This window comes from Paramisgurnus dabryanus, chromosome 1, assembly GCF_030506205.2.
Source record: "Paramisgurnus dabryanus chromosome 1, PD_genome_1.1, whole genome shotgun sequence".
Classification (NCBI taxonomy): Eukaryota; Metazoa; Chordata; class Actinopteri; order Cypriniformes; family Cobitidae; genus Paramisgurnus; species Paramisgurnus dabryanus.
The window spans coordinates 38,342,484-38,363,353 of NC_133337.1; the positions used below are offsets into that span (position 1 = coordinate 38,342,484).

The following is a 20,870-nucleotide window of genomic DNA, read 5'->3' on the forward strand; positions in this document are numbered from 1 at the left end:
TCATTTCACACAAACACACACACAAACACAGACCTGCTGAATACCATAGGTCCATCCCTGGCGTATTCGATCTCTGGCCCAAACGTTGTGTGCGTTCTCTGCCAGTTTGTCCACCATGGCTTCCTGGGCAGAGGCCAGTTTGATGTGGCTCAGGTCCATTGGAGCGGGTTTATAACCGCTGGAGAGCTCATATCTGAGGAGAGAACAAACATATATCAACCAGACATAACGTAACACAACATCAACAACTAATACTCTCGAAATAAACACACTAAAAGACAAACATGACCCCCATATGTGAACCAGATAAATAAAGACACGCATTGTATCTCTATAATAACAATAAAGAGTACAAACACAAAACTTTATTTGTCTACCATATGAAGATGAACACACTTACTTGGCTGACAGTTTAAGATTGTTGACTTTCTCTGCCGCTCGCTCGTCGGCCACACCAACATGACACCCCAACGCCAGAAGAGTCCTAAATACACAGAGATCTGTCTCATCTTCACCTCAGCGTGCTGCTCTTATATATACATGACATTCAATCACCCACCCACAACATCCATCATTGTGTCAAGAGAGACAGAGCACAACTACACACATGTTTAATCATGACACAATCTCCCATCAGAGACACACAATTAAAATAATGTCATTCATTAAAAACAGCTCATGATGGAGCGGAGAAGACAAATGTGCTTTTATATCAGACATAGCAACCTCCTAGAAACCCCAACAACCCTTCAGACTTACAATCTGCAACCATTTTATCTTAATAAACATTCATGACTTGAAAGAAGACTGCAAACACACACACACACACACACACACGATACACACACACACACACACACAGGTGAATGACAGGTGCGTCACTCACTTGAGCGTCTCCTGAGACATCTGAAGGTTGTAGCTCCGCTCCTGCTCAGGTAATCGGCTGAATTCCACCAGACAGGGATGCTGGCGTTTATTATCATCTCGCACCTGCACAATAAACACAGAAGTCAGAAAGTGATGCTTTACATACAGAAGAGAAATGTGTGAGAAGATGGAGAAATATCATCAAACATTGTGTTAGTGAAGCTGTTTGAAAGAAAATAATGCAGAAGATTTAAAGAGCACCAATTATGCTAATAAATTAGCACGTTAGCACGTTATTGCAATATCCCATAGTACATACATGTTATTAAAACTTGAACTAATGCACTGTGAGTCTTATAAATTGCTTACATACCTCACCGATTTCTGCATGTCTGGAAAACGCTCGGATTTAGTTCCTGTCTCCGCCTCCCAAAATGTCTAGTGTATTCGGATTGGTCAGATGACTACTCAACTGTTATTGGTCAGCTGGGTTCGGCTTGTGTTTGAAAGGTTACGCCCCTGACTACGCGTGGGTTTTCCGGTTCTGACTGAGAGTCACAGGCAACGTAAACAAGCGCTATATTTCTCTATAAACAATGGTGTCTGTACAGCCTTACCACTTCGAGCTCGATCCAGAGAGTTCAGACGGCCGTTACGATATAAACGATCTCCGTCAATGAACGCGATTGGATTTAACTTTTTTAGGTGTCCTTAGCTCTGCCAGAATGCTAAACGAAGACGAAAATGTGTTGCAAAGACATCCAAAAGGTAATTATAACGTACTACATTACTTTGCAAACTATATGGAAACACCAAATTTAGCACATAGAAAGTATTTTTTTAAATGATTATAAAACTATTTCACTTGTTAAAGGTGCTCTAAGCGAATTGAAGCGTTTTAGACCATAAAACATTTTTTGTTACATACCGGAAACATCTCCTCACTATCTGCTTGCTGCCTGTCCGCTGATCAAACTGTAAAAAAACGCGATCTTTGTAGACAGCCCAGGCTTCACAAACGGCAATATCAACAAATGGCCAAACCTAGCTCACAAAACAAAACAAAGTATTCCAGCCAATAAACGACAAGAAGGATTTGGGGGTGAGGGTTAGGCGCGCTCATGAAAGCACGGAAGGGAGGGGGAGGTGGAGGAGTTAGCTACGCTCCGTCTGTTTGAAAACAGTTTCGCAAGTCAACAATAACTAACGTCTCGCAGATTCGCTTAGAGAACCTTATTTTACTATAGTAAAGACTGCTTACATACTATATTACTGTGCAAACTATATGGAAACACCAAATTTAGCACAAAGAAAGTATTAATTGAAATGAATGTTAGTTCTACATTATTTTACTATGGTAAAGTTTATTATGAAAAACTGCTTACTTATAAGTGCTATGTTTTTACTTATTAGGTTTTAAGGAGAATGTAACAGGTTCCAGGGCCTCTTACCTGCGTGATTCATCATCCAGGTTTTGCACAAATTGTCTAAATCCCTACACACAGAACATTTATTGTACCGACTATAAGCCTTTGAGGCACAGGACTAGATTAAGTTTTATTACATTTTTAAACCAATAACACTAAAGTATCATTATAGTAACAAAATACCCAAAAGAACAAAAGATGTAACTTTAAAGAAAATATAATAGTCAGTCAAAAGTTTTATTTATTTATTACAAATATATATTTAAATGTTAAACAATATACAAATAAACATACTTTAGTAACCATATTGTGCTCTTCTTTCAAAAATTGTTCAATTCATTTCTTACAGCTATCTATTCAGATAAATGGCATATCAAAGCTTTGTCAGCTGGTGCTATCTAAGACGACACTATAAGGTTATCATCCTGTCGTGTGTTGTTCTCCAGATACGCTTGGAGCTTCCTGATCAGATCGGTCACAATTTTGGCTTTCGACGACCCCTGCACTGAAGATGGCATGCAATCACGTCCTCCTTTGAAGGTCTCTCAAACTGTGATGCCAGGTCCATTGGAATCGGGGTTTCATCCACATAACTGTACAAATATTGCAGTCAATAAATCTTTTGTTTTGATCATTTATTTCCCTGCTTCATACATTAAGTTTTTAATTATGAATGTATTTGAAATAAAACATTACTGCTTACGGTATGTCACTTGTGTGTTTTGGGAACATAGCCTTGTACTTTCCCTCTCCTGCTTTTGTTACGGCTTGGTGACATTGTAATGGATGGCTGCAAGGTACAAATACCTGTAAAATATAAACAAGCAATTAATTTATTGTAAAAGTAAATACTACTTTATTTAACACAGTTACTAAAATACTTAAATACCTGCACAGCATTCCAATTAATGAGAAAATCAATTTTTTTTGCTGCAAATCTGAAATCTCAGGCTACGGACGGCAAAGGCATCCACTGATGATGGTGATGGAAACATTGTGAAACGATGCTACTTCCTGGGTTCCTATTATTATGCAGAAAAAAAAACTTTGTCATCATCAGTTATACATTTAAGACTGGTAGTGGTTTCACTAGGTAAATACATAATATGTATTAAACACCTTTGCTCCTCATATGCCAGTCTGACTCCTTGTACTGTGTGTAATGATGTTGCATGTTTGCATACAGTGTAGAAGGATGTGTCCAGCTGCGAATCTAAGATATAGACAAATAAAACAAACATGTATTCAGTCAAAAAGACATATTATAACAATAGAGTACCATGACTATAAATCGTTAGACTATTCATTAAAACGTAAATGTATTACATATTACATGGCCCAACATTAGCAACACACATTACGTGTTTACTTCGTTTCAAAATCTAAGAAAGCTTCAAGTAAATACAACAGTAAAATACATATAACTTTAAACAAATCATCTGTACTTAGAGTTTCTTGAGTTTGATCATGAGAACAAATTTTACCGGTAACAGTTTAGCTGGTAACTTAGCAAGTTTGTAAACATGTCTAAACCAACATCGATAAAAAAACGATAGTCTGCATAATTCAACATACACGTGTGTAAATATGGTACGTTGTTTATGAAATACATTATTACAACACAAAACAATTAGCTTGCAAGCTTAGCTCTACACGCACATTATGTTAATCTCCGGTTACCGGTTACGTAATGTACAGTAAAAGGCAAATAATAAACGTGAATACTACTTACAGCCTGTGATCCAGAAGTGCACAGTAATCCAACTTTCAAGAGGAGACGTCGCGCAAATCCAGCTTCGGTTCATGAGAAGCAGTTATTGTGAAAACTCCGTGAACAACTTCTGACTGGATTTTTCCGGAACCGTATTAAACATGATGTCCTCTGTGGAAGTCCATAAAGTGCTATTTTGCCCTCGCATCTAAAGAGACAGCGTCTACTCGAGAGATTTAATCGCTTAAACAATGAAACAAGAGTTTGCAAACAGAGTCAAAGCAGGGACTCCCAACCTCCGCTATTTTAGCTCTCTTCTGACTCGGCGCTCCCCACCCCACCCTCGTCTTTGAGGGCGTACCCAAGCAAAGCAGAGAGGGCTGAACTATGATAATGTTGGTCTTATCTACGTCACTAATCCCAGGAAGTAAACTGTTGCCTACAATCCGAGTGTTTTTTGTAGTCCTCGAACGTTAGAGACGATAACTCGCGTCATCGTTTTCTTTGAGGTATGTACTTTTTGAATATCGTTAGCATGTACTAATACACACTTACACACAAAAGGATGTTTAAAAACGTGTATCCCATAATAGGTGCTCTTTAAAAGAGTCGTACAGTAAGAAAACACGTGAAGAAAAAGACTTGAACAAATGATGTAAAGTAAAATACCACTCCATAGGTCCATCCCAGCTCAATCTTGTTCATCACCCACAGCTCATGAATGTTTTCTGCCAGTTTCTCTCGGATTCGTTCAAGATGTGGCGGCAGCACAATCTGACAGCAGAAAACACAATTCTCTCACAAAATACACAAGACAATATTTTAAACATATTCATAAACCTGTGTGTATGTACCTGACAGGCATCTACAGGTGTGTGTGTGTGTGTGTGTGTGTGTGTGTGTGTGTGTGCGTGCGTGCGTGCGTGTGTGTACCTGACTGGTGTCTACAGGTGTTGGTGTAAAGGCAGCTTGTGACAGTGTGACGGTGGGTCCCAGGAGGTCCCGTTTGCTTCCGTGATCCTGTTTATATTCCTGACTGTGTTCCACTCTCAGTTTATCTCGTGGTAAAATGGCCTCGAAACACGGAGCGTAACCGGATGGAGGCAGGAACTTGAATTCTCCATGACGACCACCCAACAGGAAACGCACTCTGAGGAAGACATTCATTCAATAATGTGATTTTGTACCACTGCTTTACAACAACTGTGAACAAATTGTGAAACGGTTTCATTGGTTTCCTAAAGATGAGGGGAGACGGCGATCATGGATTACTGCTATGTGAAGGGAGGTTTGGCAGCCGATCTGTAGATTATATAGTACACATTTTACACAGTAACATTAGCTTAGTGTCATTTTAGATATGCTTTAGGTATGATTTGAACTAAGTAGTAACAACTACTTGTTGTTTATTTAGCTTATTATCAGAAATAAGACTCTGTGGTTATTGATGCTTTGGGGAGTTTACCAGAAGTTACGTTTGTTCCATGAAAGCCATTTGTTTATGTTGTTACTGCTGAAACCATCTAAATAAACTTAGAGCTTATTTAAACTTTAGCTTTGTTTGCGGTAAAAGTAAAAAAAAACACTATCAAAGATGACAGAAAACACTTGAGTTGTAGTAATAACAACCTTAAAACAGACAAGGATTTACACACCGATGTGTTCTGACAGTGATTCAGAAGCGTGAGACATGATCATTTATAATCAGCAATAGCGCCCTGTTTTTTTTCAGTTAGTTTCACACCGCTGTATTTATCCAATCATGATTGGTGACAACGCAGGTATGCAAATGAGAACATTAAGTCAGGGTTTAGTAATGTACAGCAGTGGTTCTCAAACTGTGCCAGAGGGGCTCCTGTTTTATGACATTTTATAAAAGAAATGAATTTATCATAAATTCCGTGTAATTAAATCTCAGAAAAATAAGGCTACCAACCAACAGCACTACATTTTATAATTTTATTTTTAAAATATAGTTTTGTTAAATTCAAACATTAAGTTTTGGAATGTTTTATGTCATCAATTTTCTTTGTGGGACCACATAGGGCTGCATGCCGAAATAGTTTGAGAAGCACTGATGTACAGTGTGAAACATCAGATTATGAATAACCAGGATACTCACTTAACCCCGGTACAGTATAAGCAGTGTGAAATTCATCCATTATAAAAGTATGACTCCAGTGGGTTAATAAACTGTGTGTCTTATGAAGTGATACAATAGACTTAAATTCAGCTTATCAAGCAATCAAAACATTGTATATTATTAATGTACGTAAAGAACTACAATCATGGAGGACAATATGATGGCATGTTGAACATCACTGGTGCTTTTGTGTCATATGACAAAACAACCATTATGGAGTCTGATGAAGATGTAATTGTGCATCGAAACCTAACGTCATTGTTGTGCACCTTTATTAAAATATTTTTATACAGACATCTGTGCTGCACCGGTGATCCCTTTTTAACCATTATTGTAGTTCTTTTGGTTCTTAGGATGCACTTCAAAACTGGGAAGAGCTGGGATATTATTTAATATAACTCTGATTGTGTTCAGTAACTCATGCCAGACTCACTTGACTCCTGCAGAGAAGGACACCACAGGAAAAAAGAGTCCGTCTGAGTTAAAGTTCTCAAACATTCCCTGTACAGGCTGTCCATTGATCCGGAATGAGATGCTGGGCGCGCTGAGATCCAGACAGCAGCTGACCACATCCTCCGCCCGTAACAGGTGCTGATTGGGTGAACTCACAGAACGGGCAACACAACCTACCAATCAAAGATCATGTTATGTTTAAAACTATCACATTGTGCTATTATGAATAATGTCATTTTAATACCATCAGCAAGTTTTCCACACAGAGATAATGTGAAGAGACAGAGGTGAAAAATGATCATCTATACTGCACACTTCACTCATTGTAATGCTATTTTTATAGTATCATATTTATATTTATTCATATTTTATGAAAGACTGAATGTTTCTAACAGCAGTGTGCCACAATATTATCACATCATCACCTGATACACTGCATCTTTATTTCTGCAAATCATTTCCAGTAATCATTTAAGAAAATATATATTCTGCTCATATATAAGTTTGTGTCAAAATTTTGATTCATGCAGAATGATTAAAATAAAATCATGATTAGACATACTACTCAGATGTGTGTCACGCACACTGTATGCTGACCCTTGTGTAAGTGTTTAAAACAAAGTATACCCAGGCATTTATTCATTCAAACAAACAAACAAGAAATTTCAGTCCCTCTCACCTGCCCACAGGTGTAGCCCATCAAAGCTGTACGAGTACAGATCATCTCCAACACCGTTCCCACCCCAGCCCTCTCCACCGCCCGGATACGGACAGTAACCCTGTGTGGAAGCCCAGCCCACCCTCAGGTGTGTGGCTTCGGCCGTCACAAACGGGTCCACGTGGTCCACGATGAGCTCATAATACCACTTCCTGTACTGGGCCGAACCTTCGCTCACACCCAGGAAGATGTTGGGTCTCATGCTGAGGTAAAGACAGAGAAGAGAGGATGAGATGAAAGCACGAGGTCCAGGTGTGAAGGACGACGTGTTGAACTCCGTTTACCTGCTGACGTGATTGACGAGTCGAGTCTGCAGCAGGAGATCTCTGCCGGGCAGGAGGTTATCACAGATCAGATGCTGATTCGAGCGGACCGCCACGCCGTGACAAACACACAGTGAACATAACACATCCAGAACCTGCAGATACACAAGATACAAACTAAGCTACAGTAGGATGAATCTTTGATCAAGTAGTTAACTGCATTACAAACTACTAACTAATAATTCATCTTGCACACAATTTACGTGCTATTTAGACCAAATCTTTCTTAATGACAAAACATTACAATTAATCAAACGGTGTGCTTCAATTAAAAAAGGAAAAATGTCATTTCAATGGAATAATCTAAGACGGACTATAAAAGTGTGTTTCCTTATTGTTTGATGGACATCTCTAAAATGAGCAGTGATTGAACTTTTTAATATTAAAAAAGCTTCATAAATATCAGAGCTGCTGTCACATAACTAAAAATGACCGACACACACACACACACACACACACACACACACACACACACACACACACACACACACACACACACACACACACAGAAACAGAAAGAGTTGAGTCGCTGTAAAATCCTCACTTCACCTTATGGTTACGTCCGTGTTTGTCCAGGAGGGAGATGATGGATTTGATGTGTCCTTCTTTAATGATGTTCAGAGCTTCTGGACTCTCAACCAGAACACAGTGCAACACTTCCAGAATCCCTAAAGACACACAACACACAATAATAAACAAAAACACAATGGCTTATGTGTGATTTAGATACATTTCATTAATACACACAGAGAGACATCACACAATATGTGTGCTCCTGTATTATACAACATACTGCACAGATGAGACACAAATATACATCACAAACTTAACATCTAACAGCAGAAAACATCAGCAGTATGTGAGAGTAAAAGCACTAAAGATGCTTGACTGACTCAAGATCAGTCTGAGAGATTAACCGCGGTGAACATGAATCACACAGAGTGACACCTCCTTTATTCTGGGTGTGTCATACGGACAACTAATCTCTCTCTCTTTTCATCTGTACATAAACATTAATCATTGCATTGCAATCCTTCACAGCTGAACCTCTATCAGTTCATCATATCTGACCTAAAGTCACACAGCTCGGTCTGTGAGCTCTGTTACTACTCAAGATTATCAATCTAAAACAAACACTATGGGTCAGATTTACAACATAAGGCATATAACTGCGAGGGGTCATTTCATAAAAGCGTTGTGATTTAGTGCGGATGATTTACTGACAAAACACAGGTTAAAGATCACAGGCGCAAAAATCTAATTTCCATAATAACGAATGCAATTTAAGTGTAAGATGTGTGTTTTTCTGGAGTTTAAGGTGGGCTGCATGAGCTCTGACAGCCAATGTTGACATTTGAAATCACCTAAACAAACACCTACTCCAATAAAATCTGGACCTTCTTTTGATAGACCCGCCCCACACATACGCAACCCAGGCAATGATGTCAGTTAGTAGACACGCCCCTTACTGCTGATTGGCTACAAGTGTGTTTGGTACTTGGCCCAACTCATTTTCCAAAGCATTTTTCAAAAATCATATACCCCGCCTTTAAATAACGGTGCAAATACCAGTGAATGGACGAGTGCAAACCTTAGTAAACATGTTGCGTAATTCATTTAAATAATCTCCTCACATTAAGTTCGTGTCTGAAAGGGAAACTCCTAAAAATGCATACGCAGTAAAATCAGACGCAATAACAACTTCAAGTCCACGTCTTTCACTGCGTGTCTTTAGTAAATGAAAGTAAACTGACAGTCAATGAAATCAGTGAGTAAATCTGGCAGTACAAGTTTCTTCTTCTGTGGTGTCCAAATAAAGATTTATAAAAACTCTGGCAGAGAGGAAGATTAATACATGTACACACTAATATTATGTAAATATACAATTATTTATTAATAACTCTAGTAGCTTTAAGTCAATAAGCTTGAACACAGCACACATGGATCAATGGCCTACAGTACATTAAAAAGAGTTGAAGAGCTCTCAATTATTTGTGTCCAAAGAAGGAATCTTTAATAGATGTTGTTGGAGTTCATACCAGATGAGGCTTCCAATCTCTCCAGACGACTGATCAGCCAATCCAAAGAGCTGGAAAACTGGGCACAATTCTTCCTGTTTCCTCTGATAAGAGCAGCTATATAAGAGAGAGAGAGAGGGGTCTTGTGTTTTCCGAACATATTGATGTGTAAAGTGCTGATCAGAGGAATGGATGAAATTATGGCTCATACCCAAGAGCTCATAGAGAGAGTTCAGGATGGATTTCCAGGATTCTCCAGCTTCCCTTCCTGCCACGTCTGCAAAATGAGCCGCACTGCTGTAGACATGTAAGCGATCGATACACTCCAGCACCAGGTTTATCATTCCCTAGAGAGAAAAAGAGAGAGAGATCATCTAACACAAAACCATCAGGAACAGATGCATGCAAACACATTCACACACACCTGCATGCATGCATAAAGAGGAAACTGTATTAAAATGTTAGTTGTGTTTCATCCAAGCATGCAACTTTGCATTAAGACTTCAATCACAATTAGACAAAAGATTTGTCATGAGAGAGTACGGAGCTATAAAATGAATGTGGATAGCAGCGCTCAGATCGTTTGATGGTAATTGTATTAAACTCTTCTTAATCAATCTGAGTATGATAGTTGTGATTCCCACCTCCTCCTGAAACAGATTCTGTCTGCTCTTGAGCGCTCGGAGTCGATTCTGTTTGTCCTCGTGCTCCAGATGATCATCGGGTGGCTGAAAGTAACCAATCAGATCCTGCAGACTCAGACTGACCGATTCGATTGGGAGATCGAGCGTTGACGTCTTTCCTTTCTTACTCAGAGTATCAAGACCCCTGCGCTCATGAAGAAAATAAAGGACTGTTACCAAAAAACACCCAAACTGTGTGTGTGTGTGTAGCTGTATGTTGAATTGGCACAGGCACTGGTGATGAGTCTGTAATAATCATTACAAGCATTTTCATCTAAAATTAAAACTAGAATCCCTAACGATGATGTTTCTTCATACAGGTCAGTTCATATCAGCCTTATACACACAAAACAAGAAGTCCTTCTGTAGATGTGTGTGTTACCTGATGAAGCGGTTGAAGAGGAAGACAGTACTGCGTATGACACGAGCTGTGCGGGACTCTTCATGTTGTGACCGTGACAGTGTTAAACCATCATCCATGTGACCCTCATGATGCATGATAGCCTAAAACACACACACACAAACACAGAGTTATACTGTACTGTACAAACCTTTTCAAGTTCATACACACACATAATGACTCATACAAACACACAAACACACACACTTAAAGTGAGTCCATCTGTGCATCTTTGCATGTTGTCTGCCCATCTGCCCTCATAATAGTGCAAATATTTTTTTTACTGTATACTGTATGTCTCTGCTTAGAAATGTTTCATATGAATAAACCCATTACACATCCAGAATCCAGAACAAACCCTTCCTTTAGCATAAACTGACTTTACATGTATCATTAATTCTCCCTTTAGATCAACTCATCAGAGAGACATTTTAATGTGTTTTCTATCAAAAAATACTTTTACACTAAATCAAATCTTGAAATTAAAACATTACATTGAGTTGACTCAGTAAATCTTTGCACCTTTCTCTGCACTCCGCCCATGCGAGCACACTTGGCATCCACCGATTGGTAGGTGAGCCAGAGGGCGGAGTCCACATGTTGGATATAACAGACAGAGTCGCCATATTTAATATCTGGAACGCCCATCCCATCCACCTCCTTCCTCAGACCAAAGTCCAGCTTCTCCTGTAGATGGATGAGAGGGAATCATGGGTAAACACTGATGATGTCATCAAAGAGCGTGCACGTTACACATCTTTATGTAAATGAAGTAATCGAGTTGTTGGGCAGAAGAACTTCGTCTCACTTTTGAGGAACGGAAGCAGAAGGCCGTCGACTTGACGTCTGCTTTCTCTTTGTCCATCAGCAAAAGCCCTTGATCGTCCATCATGCTGAGATACTTGCCGGTGGTCACGTGACGTAACCGAAACGGCTGACCCCAGCGAATATGACTACCGCTCCACCTGCACACAGCGAGAGGAGATGGTGTTTAACAAAAATCCAGTGAGCGCTTTTGAGCACGTACTGCTGTTATTCACTTACATACCAAACCGTTCAACCAGCAGCTGTCAGAACATAAGAGATTCATACTGTATGTGCTGCATATCAAGCCCTTTCTCTCCAGGGGGTCAATTTGTGATTCAAAAGAGAAAAGTCACACTAAGTAAAACTGTGTTAGTTTTGGGTCTGTGCTTTGGCCCCAACCCCATAATGTCACTTTGATGAAATGGTTCCAGTTACAGCGATGTGAGATTATTTTTAGACACTAAAGATCAGAACTCTGCGGTTCTTGCTGGAGTGATAAAGTAAAGAAATCTCTATGTGTTATTTCTGAGCTGATGACCTGCAGTGTGTAATTAAAAACTCGATGGGTATGCAAACGCTCCTGGTGTCAGCAGGGTCAAACATGACATCATTCTGCAGAGGTCACCTGAGATTACAGTAGCAGGTATTAGTATGACATCATCTCTCTGATACAGTGTTTTTACAGGGTTAAGACACAATGGACTTGAATACTATTAAGATGAAAATTTATTATAATTTCAAATTAACAATTAACATTGAAATTCATATTCTTGTAGACTTTAAACGAAAAGTTCACAAAAGTCTCTTCCAAGGGGCGCAAATGCAAAATAACTGTTCAGTGTATCATGTGTTTTGCTTGTCAGTTCAAAATATGTCTTTGTTGCATCATGTGAACCTATGTGCATCATGCGTCATTTCTAAATAAGTGCCTGTTGCAAACGGTTTATGATAAAAAAAGAGACGCTCACGTTCACAAAAGACAATAAACTCTGATTACACATGAGATTAAGTGAGTATCTGTCAAACGTGAGCGTCTCTTTTATCATAAACCCTTTAGACGCGTGTGCAGCAGGTACATATTTTGCAAGACGCATGATGTACATGGTTCACATGACATGACTAACACATATTTTCATATGACAAACCACACACATGACGGGCTACATACATGTCGTGATGAGCTTCACATGAACTCGAAAAAGAAGTCATCGACCGCAACTGCCTAAAGTACTCTTAAAGATAAACTCACTAATTTTGTCCAATCAAATCCTTCCTAGAATGTTAATGTCCCGCCTCCATTATCATCGGCTTCGTGAAGATGGTTATATTTAGAGCACTGATTCTGGATCAGCTCTAGCTGTAATCCAGTGCAGGACATGAGGGCGTAACTGCAGAGAAACTTCTAGAAGTCATCAGTCGCTGCTTGTATCCCAGTTTACCTGCTCGTTGTCCTACATACGCTTGTATTTAAGATCAGGGTCAGTGTGGTCTATATCAGAACTTTAAAAGGTTGGTGCATTTTGTGTTCAGTAAAAAACTATTTTTAAAGTCCCTTCAACTCTTTCCCCACCATTAATGAGTTATCTCGTCAATTAAGAGAAAAGTTTTTACTGCAATGCATATTTCCGCTAATATCCACTAGGTGACGCTCTTACACAACTTATAAAACACTGAAACATCCACTGATCCAAAAACAGTAAAAACATTTTTTTTTTAAGAAACCTTCCTATATTTGAGAGGTGATAAAAAGAGAACAAATGAAGATAGGATGAAACGTTTTTTAGTTTGAAAGCAGAAGGTCTGTTCTTTCCTTTGATATATTGTAAGTGCTGGTGGGGAAAGAGTTAAGACACGTCTTACCAGTTGACATCTCTGTGAAGCAATTTTAATCAAATGACACCACGTGCTATCTACTACAATCACTGGCTACCATCATAAAAAAATCAACATATGTCTGACCATCAAGTGGACCGAGTCTGATTTAGTGCTGAACTGTCTTGCAGTACTGTATATGTGTATTTATATAAATATGAGTAAACAGTGAGAAGTGACTTACGCCACTCGCAGTGTCTCCAATCTCCACAGAGACCTGGCATGAATCGACACGGCCCCGCCCTCATAATGTACCGTCCTGAAAAACAACACAAAGTCAATTCAATAAAAGTGTCTTTACATTCATCTGGGTTATTCATCTACTGTCTGATTGAATAGAATTTAAGAAAAGTTTCAACCCAAACAATAACTGTACAGAGATCCCAAACAATGCGAAGAAAAAAGACAACCACAATTAAACACTCAAACAATATTTAGTGTGAGTTTATCAAGTGTCTACTGTGTGTGTTAAAGTCATTATTTTAACTCACTGCAATATTAATCCATGTATACTGTTTAAACCATACGATAAAGAAAGCATCAGGATTTTGCTGATGGAAGTCACATGTTTTGGATGGACACTCTTCCCTGACTTTTCCTGATTAAAGAGCTGTATTTCTATGACATATGTCCAGGATTGCATGAGCCGGGAAAATGTAGTGTAAACCTGGAGTTTATTAAAATATAGCTTAAATGCATGAAAAGAATAAACAATGACAATAAACAGCTGTTTAAATTCTAGTCAGTGGAGGCTTGGACCCAGAAATGGTATTCCTTATGTCACAAGTTATCAAGCGGATTATATTTTGCTAACTGGAAACTTAAATCCCTGACTTTCAAAAGACCTTAAAAAATTCCATGATATTCCATAAATTCCATAACCCGGGGTGGGAACCCTGCAGAATACAGAAATACTGAAAAACATTCATTTATTTCTGTAATAATATCTGTATGGGCGTCTCTGAACCCTGACCTGCGCTGTTCTTCTCCGTGTTCTCCTGACGGAACCGTCAAACATTCATCCATGTGACCGTGAAGCAGCCGGAGAACATCTCCACCAATCAGAAAGCCTGAAACACATCATCATCATCATCAGGTTATCTGATACGTAAATGCCCTGCCCTAGTTTCAGTTTATTGGGTTACCTTCGTGAATTCTTCAAAGGTCAGATTCTTAAATAAATGCATTTGCTCTCACTCAGCCTTAAGTATGTGGTTTTGGTCTTTTGGTCAAGAATGTTTATGTGTTTGTGGTGGTGACTACTGACCACACGTTTACTGTAAAAACCACTACAGCTTTCACTTAAAGAGTTCAGTGGTTATTACACACAAACACAATTAAACACACACACATCACACATCACACATCACACATCACACTGACCCTGAGCCACTTCACTCCCCGAGCAGATTGGTGCCACACTCCACAGGGTTTGCTGGAAAGCTGCATCCACATGCAAACTTCCATTACCATAAGACAAATGCTGAAACACAAAGAGAGAGAGAGAGAGAGAGAAAGAAGAGATAAACCTTAACCCTTTAAAGACTGAATCTCTTCATCCCTCCAGCAGAACATCACTTAATGTCTCTCTGTCTGCACACAGCATCTCTTCATACAACACCAACATATGTATGTGAACTAGCTGGAAAATCCTGAAGACTTCTGATTTAATTTGAGTAAAAGCACTCACCAGATATCGTTCAGATGACACACTGACCAGAATGAGATCATCACCAACTCTCACTTTCTCTCCTTCTGATCTCTGTTTGGATGCTGGGTGTATGGTCCACCAACAGGCCTCACCTGCACAAAGATACACACACAGGATGAAAACCACCTTCATTTTCTTTATTTCTCTCAGTCACACATAAATAACTCTAAACAGGTTGAGACTTCATCACCTGTGGTGTCTTCCTGAAGCCCCACATCAAACGCCAATTTATCTGTAGAAGAGCGAGCCGTCGATAGACAGCACAGATACTGAAGAGAGAAATACAACACATCAATCACAGACACACACAGATGAGATACACAACTTAATACACACTCACCATCCCACTGTAAGAGTGTCGCAGTAAAACAGCATGACCATACAACAGCGTGCGATGACCTCCGCCCTGAGCCGTCTGAAACACAACACACAACACAACAGAAAGAGCATTCAACACACACAACCACAACAGTGAGGTCAGCGACGTGTGTATGTGTGTGTCTGTGTGTGTACTTGCCTACCTATCTAAGTGGGGACCTTGGTGGCGTTACACACTCACCAACAGGGAACCATAAAGCAAAGAGAGGAAAGTGTGTCTGTGTGCGTTAGTGTGCGTTTGTGTCTGTGTAGGGCTGTGATCATGTCATGAGGCTTTAAAATGACACAATCAATATAAAAAATTACTTTTACTTTGTCTTGTTTTCAGTACAAATATCTTAAAATTCTTAAATTAAGATATAAGACCTAAGATTTTTTATTGACAAAAATATCAATTTTTGAATTTGTGTTTAAAACAAGCAAATGAATCTGCCAATGAAGTAAGACAAATCTTCTTGAATTAAGTGTTTATGAAAAAAGTTAACTTATTTCAAGGCTTCATTGGCAGATTGATTTGTTTGTTACTTTAATTTGAGGTTTTTTGCCTAAAATATTTTTTTCTTCAAGTAAACGCTTTAGCATATTTACACCAGAGTCACACAACAACCTTAAACAAACAAACTTACACACACTTTGACCAGCCTAACAAAACACACATTGTTATATAAGCCAACTCAACAACATTATATAAACACACACATAAACATGTGCACACATCAGATTTAAAATCAGTCCTGATTCACACACTTTACAGACACCTGAGGTCTTTCACAGTCTGTTTGTGTAACTACAACTCAAGTTGTGACCTCATCTCATCTCATGTTAGTGAATCAGGTTATATGTGCAGTTCTTCTGTAGTTTGAGAACACACACACACACACACACACACACACACACACACACACACAAATCAATGTACACACATACAGCATCAACCCCTACCTTCATCATGAATTTCTGTGGCCCATGAGAGGAAAAAACACACTGTTAATATCACAACAAGACATCCAATTACACTCCCTGATTCACATCAAATCAAAAATCTGCCGCTCATTGAAACTGAACTGAACAAAACTCTTTAAGAGTTTAACCCGATGGTTTTTCAGAGGATTCGTGCTGTATGCAGTTTTGGAAATACATTCAAACTCCAGATTAACTTATATATTTACAAAAATATTCAATGTATAAATGAAACACAATATAATAAATCAATGCATAAAAACTACCCCACAATGCACTGCACACAACCTTTTTAATTTTCAGTGTGATGAGTAAACTTCTCATTTTAAAGTAAAATAAAACACATAAAATACAACTGGAGTAAAATGATCAAATAACAACTAACAAACAGACTTTATTCTGCCAAACAGTGAGGTTATGTGACGTCTACACAAACTACACAGACTCTTAATCAGTGTTTATTCAGATTTCTTCTGTACACAACCTAATCTGAATGTGACTTCAGCTCAACATACTACATGCATATCTTGTGTTGTGTATGTATTGTGTTGAATAACACAAGCAGACAGATGTAGCTGATACACACACACACACACACGTCAGGTGAATAAGCAATAATCAGTGACATCTAACTTCAACACACATCTCAACACAGAATCACACCTTTTATTATAACAGTTTGTTGGTTTTCTCAGAAACATATAGTAAGTATTTGTGAATTCATATTTGTATAGTGCTGAAATATTGACATTATCTCAGAGGAGAAACATGAATGTCATCATGGACAGTTTTTATATTCTGTAGTACATTATTATTATAATTTTATTTCTAGTGGTAATAAATAAAAGTAACAAAAGCAGCTGATCTTCTCTTACTGAAAAATCTTAAGACCTTTTAAATAAAATTAAATCCAATATATCAATGCCCATTTTATGACTTAAACACTTTACTGTATAGCAAACTGCACTGTTTTACAATCTTACACTTTAACAATCATATGCATTATTATTCTGTGTACACTATGCTGGATGCAGATCAGATCATAAACAAAGTTTATATCACAGACTTCTGCTGTCATCTTAAAAACACAACTTTATCTTTCAACTAAATTTAGAGGGAGAGGAGAGCGACACCGTCCTAAATAAACACACAACAACATCAACACAACAGAGGCTTCATGGCAATCATGTAAGTTACAGTATTAATCATTTAGAATGATATGCTGATCTGAGATCAGATGATATTGAGAGCATGGAATGAACAAATGATGAAATCAGATGAACAGTGTAGGTATGTGTACTGTATGTGGTGTGTGCGTGCGTGCGTGTGTGTGCGTGTGTGTGTTTGTGTGTACACGTACCCATCTCTCCATGTCTATATGCTGTTGTAATGGAGGCAGAAAGAAAAGAACAGCAGAATGACAGAATGAAACATCATGATTGTTGTAATCAGACATCAACATCAGACTCCTTCAGTCCGAGCAGATGGAGAGCAGAGACCCTACAGTCAGATGTTTTACATTTCAGTTTCTCTCTTACTTGTGAGTGTCTCATACAGATGTTGTGTGAAAATATATTTTATTATTTACTGTAAAAATAGTAAGATTTGTTTTTGTATTACTGTAACGAGAATTCATGGGAGGCGGAACTTTGTGATCAAATCCCAAATACAAATAATATAATTTTGGTCACAATTTAGTTTATGGTCCAATTCTCACTATAACTACTAATTACTGCTTTATAAGTTAGTTGTTTAGTTTTTTGGGTTGTATTGGTAAGATTAAGACTTAAAACTAAGTATCTAATATACTAATATCCAAGTAATATGCATGCTAATAAACAGTAATGTGAGAATGTTACTTTTATTTTTACTAAACTACTTTTACTTTTGAGATGAAATACGTCAAGTTTCAGAAAGTATTTGTGATATATCTGTGTTTATGTTCCAGTGAGACTCTTAAACAGATCTAAACTCATTAAAAGAAACTTTCTTAAAAACGTTTTAACAATCCCCTTGATCTGATCTGATGCATGTGATACACACACGTTTTCAGAGGTCAAAGTTCACCTTCTGCTCGTGAATGAATAAAGCGTTGATGTTTAATTCTTCAAATACTGAGATCACAAAACATGAAACATTTGTTTCCATTATGTGATGAAAGTATTTCAAATGAATTATTAAAGCATTAAAACATGAAGCTAAAATGACCAAACATCTACATCTGACCTTAAATCACAGACATCTCATTAATCTCATTTATATTAATACAGGTGATTTACTTCAACAATAACAATCCATTTCTTAATATTGGTTAGCAACACTTAGTAAAACATTAGTTAATGCACAATAAACTAACATGAATGAATGAAGAACAGTTGTATTAGTATGTAGATTGTTAGCTCATGTTAGCTGTGTTAATGAATGAACTCAACCTCTATGTACAGTAGACTGAAAGTCTCTCCTCCATCTCTGCTTAAGATTTATTCATCATCATCATCATCATCTTCATCTGTGATCTTCAGCAGATGTTTGACCAACATGAGGATGTGTGAATGATGACTGAAGTTTTGCTGTTCAAATATTCTTATAACACTCGTGATGTAACATGAATAAATAGAGCCGCTCATCTCTTATATAACACATGAACTACAACATACTGTGTGTGAGTGTGCGCGCGTTTGTGTGTGTTTGTGTGAGATGTGTATGTGTGTGTGTGATGTGTGTTTGATGTGGGTGTTTTGGTGCAGTTTGCCCAACCCTGCTGAACAGAGGGGAATCTCTTGCTCTCTCTCTCTCTCTCTCTCTCTCTCTCTCTCTCTCTCTCTCTGTCTCTCTCTCTCTCTCTCTCTCTCTTTCTCTCTCTCTCACTATTAATTGACTTCTATTAATGTCATTTCCATCACATCCTCCATACACCTGTAAATGTGTAAATGTGATTATGCCAACTGGACCTGATAGAGAACAGGCATCGTTAAGTGTGACTGGGAGACAATTAAGAACAGCGAGTCTTTCTGATCTTCCACTTTCATCCTGCATATGGGACGATTCTTCACACACAGACAGACACGTCTACATCAGCAGGATCTCTCTCTCTTTCACACACACACACACACACAAACACTTCATAGTGCTTATAATTCAGAGTTTTGTATAAATCTATTCCTATGAATTGAATTCTAAAATTGATCCAGCAAACAACAAAGTTTTCGGACGAAACCATCCCATTCTTTCTTCTTTCTTTTTTTAAACAAATCACCAGCAGATTCAATTTTACTTTAATGTTCAACAAGATTTGCCATTTTTTGCAAAAAATGTTTAATCAGTGTACAGTCTAAAACCCAGATTTGTTTGAGTTTATTTAGTTACATAACATTAAATGTAGAAGTTGAACTAAACTGAAGACAAATGAAGTTTTGTGCATCTAATGCAAATAAAGTTGTAGGACAGTAAAGCACCAAATATCATGTAAAGTCCCTCATATAGACACAAGTTTGATCAGATCTTTGTTTCAATGAGTGAAATAAACATTATGACAACAGAGAACCTTTATTTTACTGTCAGATATATGATGTGTGTTACTGTACGCACACTACAGAGGGAACCTACCCAGTGTTCACTATCTGAATCTAACACTCATATTGTCTGCAGGTTAGGGCTGCACAATAAAAAATAAAAATAAATAATCAGGATTACAATCACAGATGAAAGAATTAAATAATGGCCAAAAGCCTCAATGAAAGCTGTGGATTTGTGGTGAATTCTGTGTGTTTCAGTAGTATGTTTGGGTACCAAATACAGCAGTGAATCAGAGATTTTAAATTGATAACTTCACGTGTCGTTTAGCTGTTCTTATTGAATTTTTATACAAACAACATAATTATTTGTTATTTACATGATATTATTTAGTTTTGGATGTTTAGAGTTCCACATGCAGCTGCTTCATAGAAAGCTATAAAACATTTCAAAACTTCAATGTAATATCTAATAATCATCAAATAATCACAATTACAATATCAAGATGAATGATCATGATTTAGTCATAATCGTGGAGCTATATTTCAGGTGATATACTGAAGATATGCCAGAAATGAAACTCTGATTCTTACAGATTTGAGGGATACATTCAACCCTTACAAGAGTTTATAAGATTCACACCTAGCTTTTTGTTTTTCCCAAATATTGAAATATATTTTAGATGAATGTTGTGAGGATGTTTTTGTAGACATGTAGACGTAGACTCACCCCTTCAGCTCGTTCCTCTGTGTTGGCCAGCATCTCCTGTAGCGCTCGTACAGACAGCGACTGCTCCAGCACAAAGGTACATATGGAGAGATCCGGAGGAACATTCTGGAAAAACACAGCAAACACTTAAAGATCTGCACTGATAATTAAAAGATGG

The 20,870-nt window shown here is 38.0% G+C and overlaps 1 protein-coding gene and 1 long non-coding RNA gene across 9 annotated transcripts in view; both read right to left on the reverse strand.

Annotated features, from left to right (window-relative positions):
• ryr2a (ryanodine receptor 2a (cardiac)) overlaps positions 1 to 20,870 on the reverse strand; it is a 108,760-nt gene that overhangs the window by 55,772 nt on the left and 32,118 nt on the right. For 4 of the 8 annotated variants that reach the window (XM_065272384.2, XM_065272379.2, XM_065272380.2 and 1 more), the window contains exons 3-25: positions 20,714 to 20,818; positions 17,832 to 17,852; positions 15,474 to 15,548; positions 15,324 to 15,402; positions 15,113 to 15,225; positions 14,806 to 14,905; positions 14,396 to 14,492; positions 13,607 to 13,681; positions 11,552 to 11,708; positions 11,266 to 11,430; positions 10,726 to 10,847; positions 10,305 to 10,488; positions 9,872 to 10,007; positions 9,682 to 9,777; positions 8,192 to 8,310; positions 7,604 to 7,737; positions 7,281 to 7,522; positions 6,582 to 6,774; positions 4,939 to 5,155; positions 4,675 to 4,779; positions 887 to 990; positions 401 to 484; positions 34 to 193 (exon numbers count right to left, since the gene is read on the reverse strand). In XM_065272384.2, coding sequence (XP_065128456.1) covers positions 34 to 193; positions 401 to 484; positions 887 to 990; positions 4,675 to 4,779; positions 4,939 to 5,155; positions 6,582 to 6,774; positions 7,281 to 7,522; positions 7,604 to 7,737; positions 8,192 to 8,310; positions 9,682 to 9,777; positions 9,872 to 10,007; positions 10,305 to 10,488; positions 10,726 to 10,847; positions 11,266 to 11,430; positions 11,552 to 11,708; positions 13,607 to 13,681; positions 14,396 to 14,492; positions 14,806 to 14,905; positions 15,113 to 15,225; positions 15,324 to 15,402; positions 15,474 to 15,548; positions 17,832 to 17,852; positions 20,714 to 20,818 — 2,883 coding nt within the window. The remainder of the gene's footprint in view (positions 1 to 33; positions 194 to 400; positions 485 to 886; positions 991 to 4,674; positions 4,780 to 4,938; positions 5,156 to 6,581; positions 6,775 to 7,280; positions 7,523 to 7,603; positions 7,738 to 8,191; positions 8,311 to 9,681; positions 9,778 to 9,871; positions 10,008 to 10,304; positions 10,489 to 10,725; positions 10,848 to 11,265; positions 11,431 to 11,551; positions 11,709 to 13,606; positions 13,682 to 14,395; positions 14,493 to 14,805; positions 14,906 to 15,112; positions 15,226 to 15,323; positions 15,403 to 15,473; positions 15,549 to 17,831; positions 17,853 to 20,713; positions 20,819 to 20,870) is intronic. The other 4 variants (XM_065272385.2, XM_065272382.2, XM_065272383.2 and 1 more) reach the window with 1 other exon arrangement.
• On the reverse strand, positions 3,225 to 4,604 carry LOC141282971 (uncharacterized). The gene is made up of 3 exons (XR_012337902.1): positions 4,027 to 4,604; positions 3,414 to 3,507; positions 3,225 to 3,316 (listed from the first exon to the last, which is right to left on the reverse strand). It is a non-coding gene; the product is annotated as an uncharacterized lncRNA (long non-coding RNA).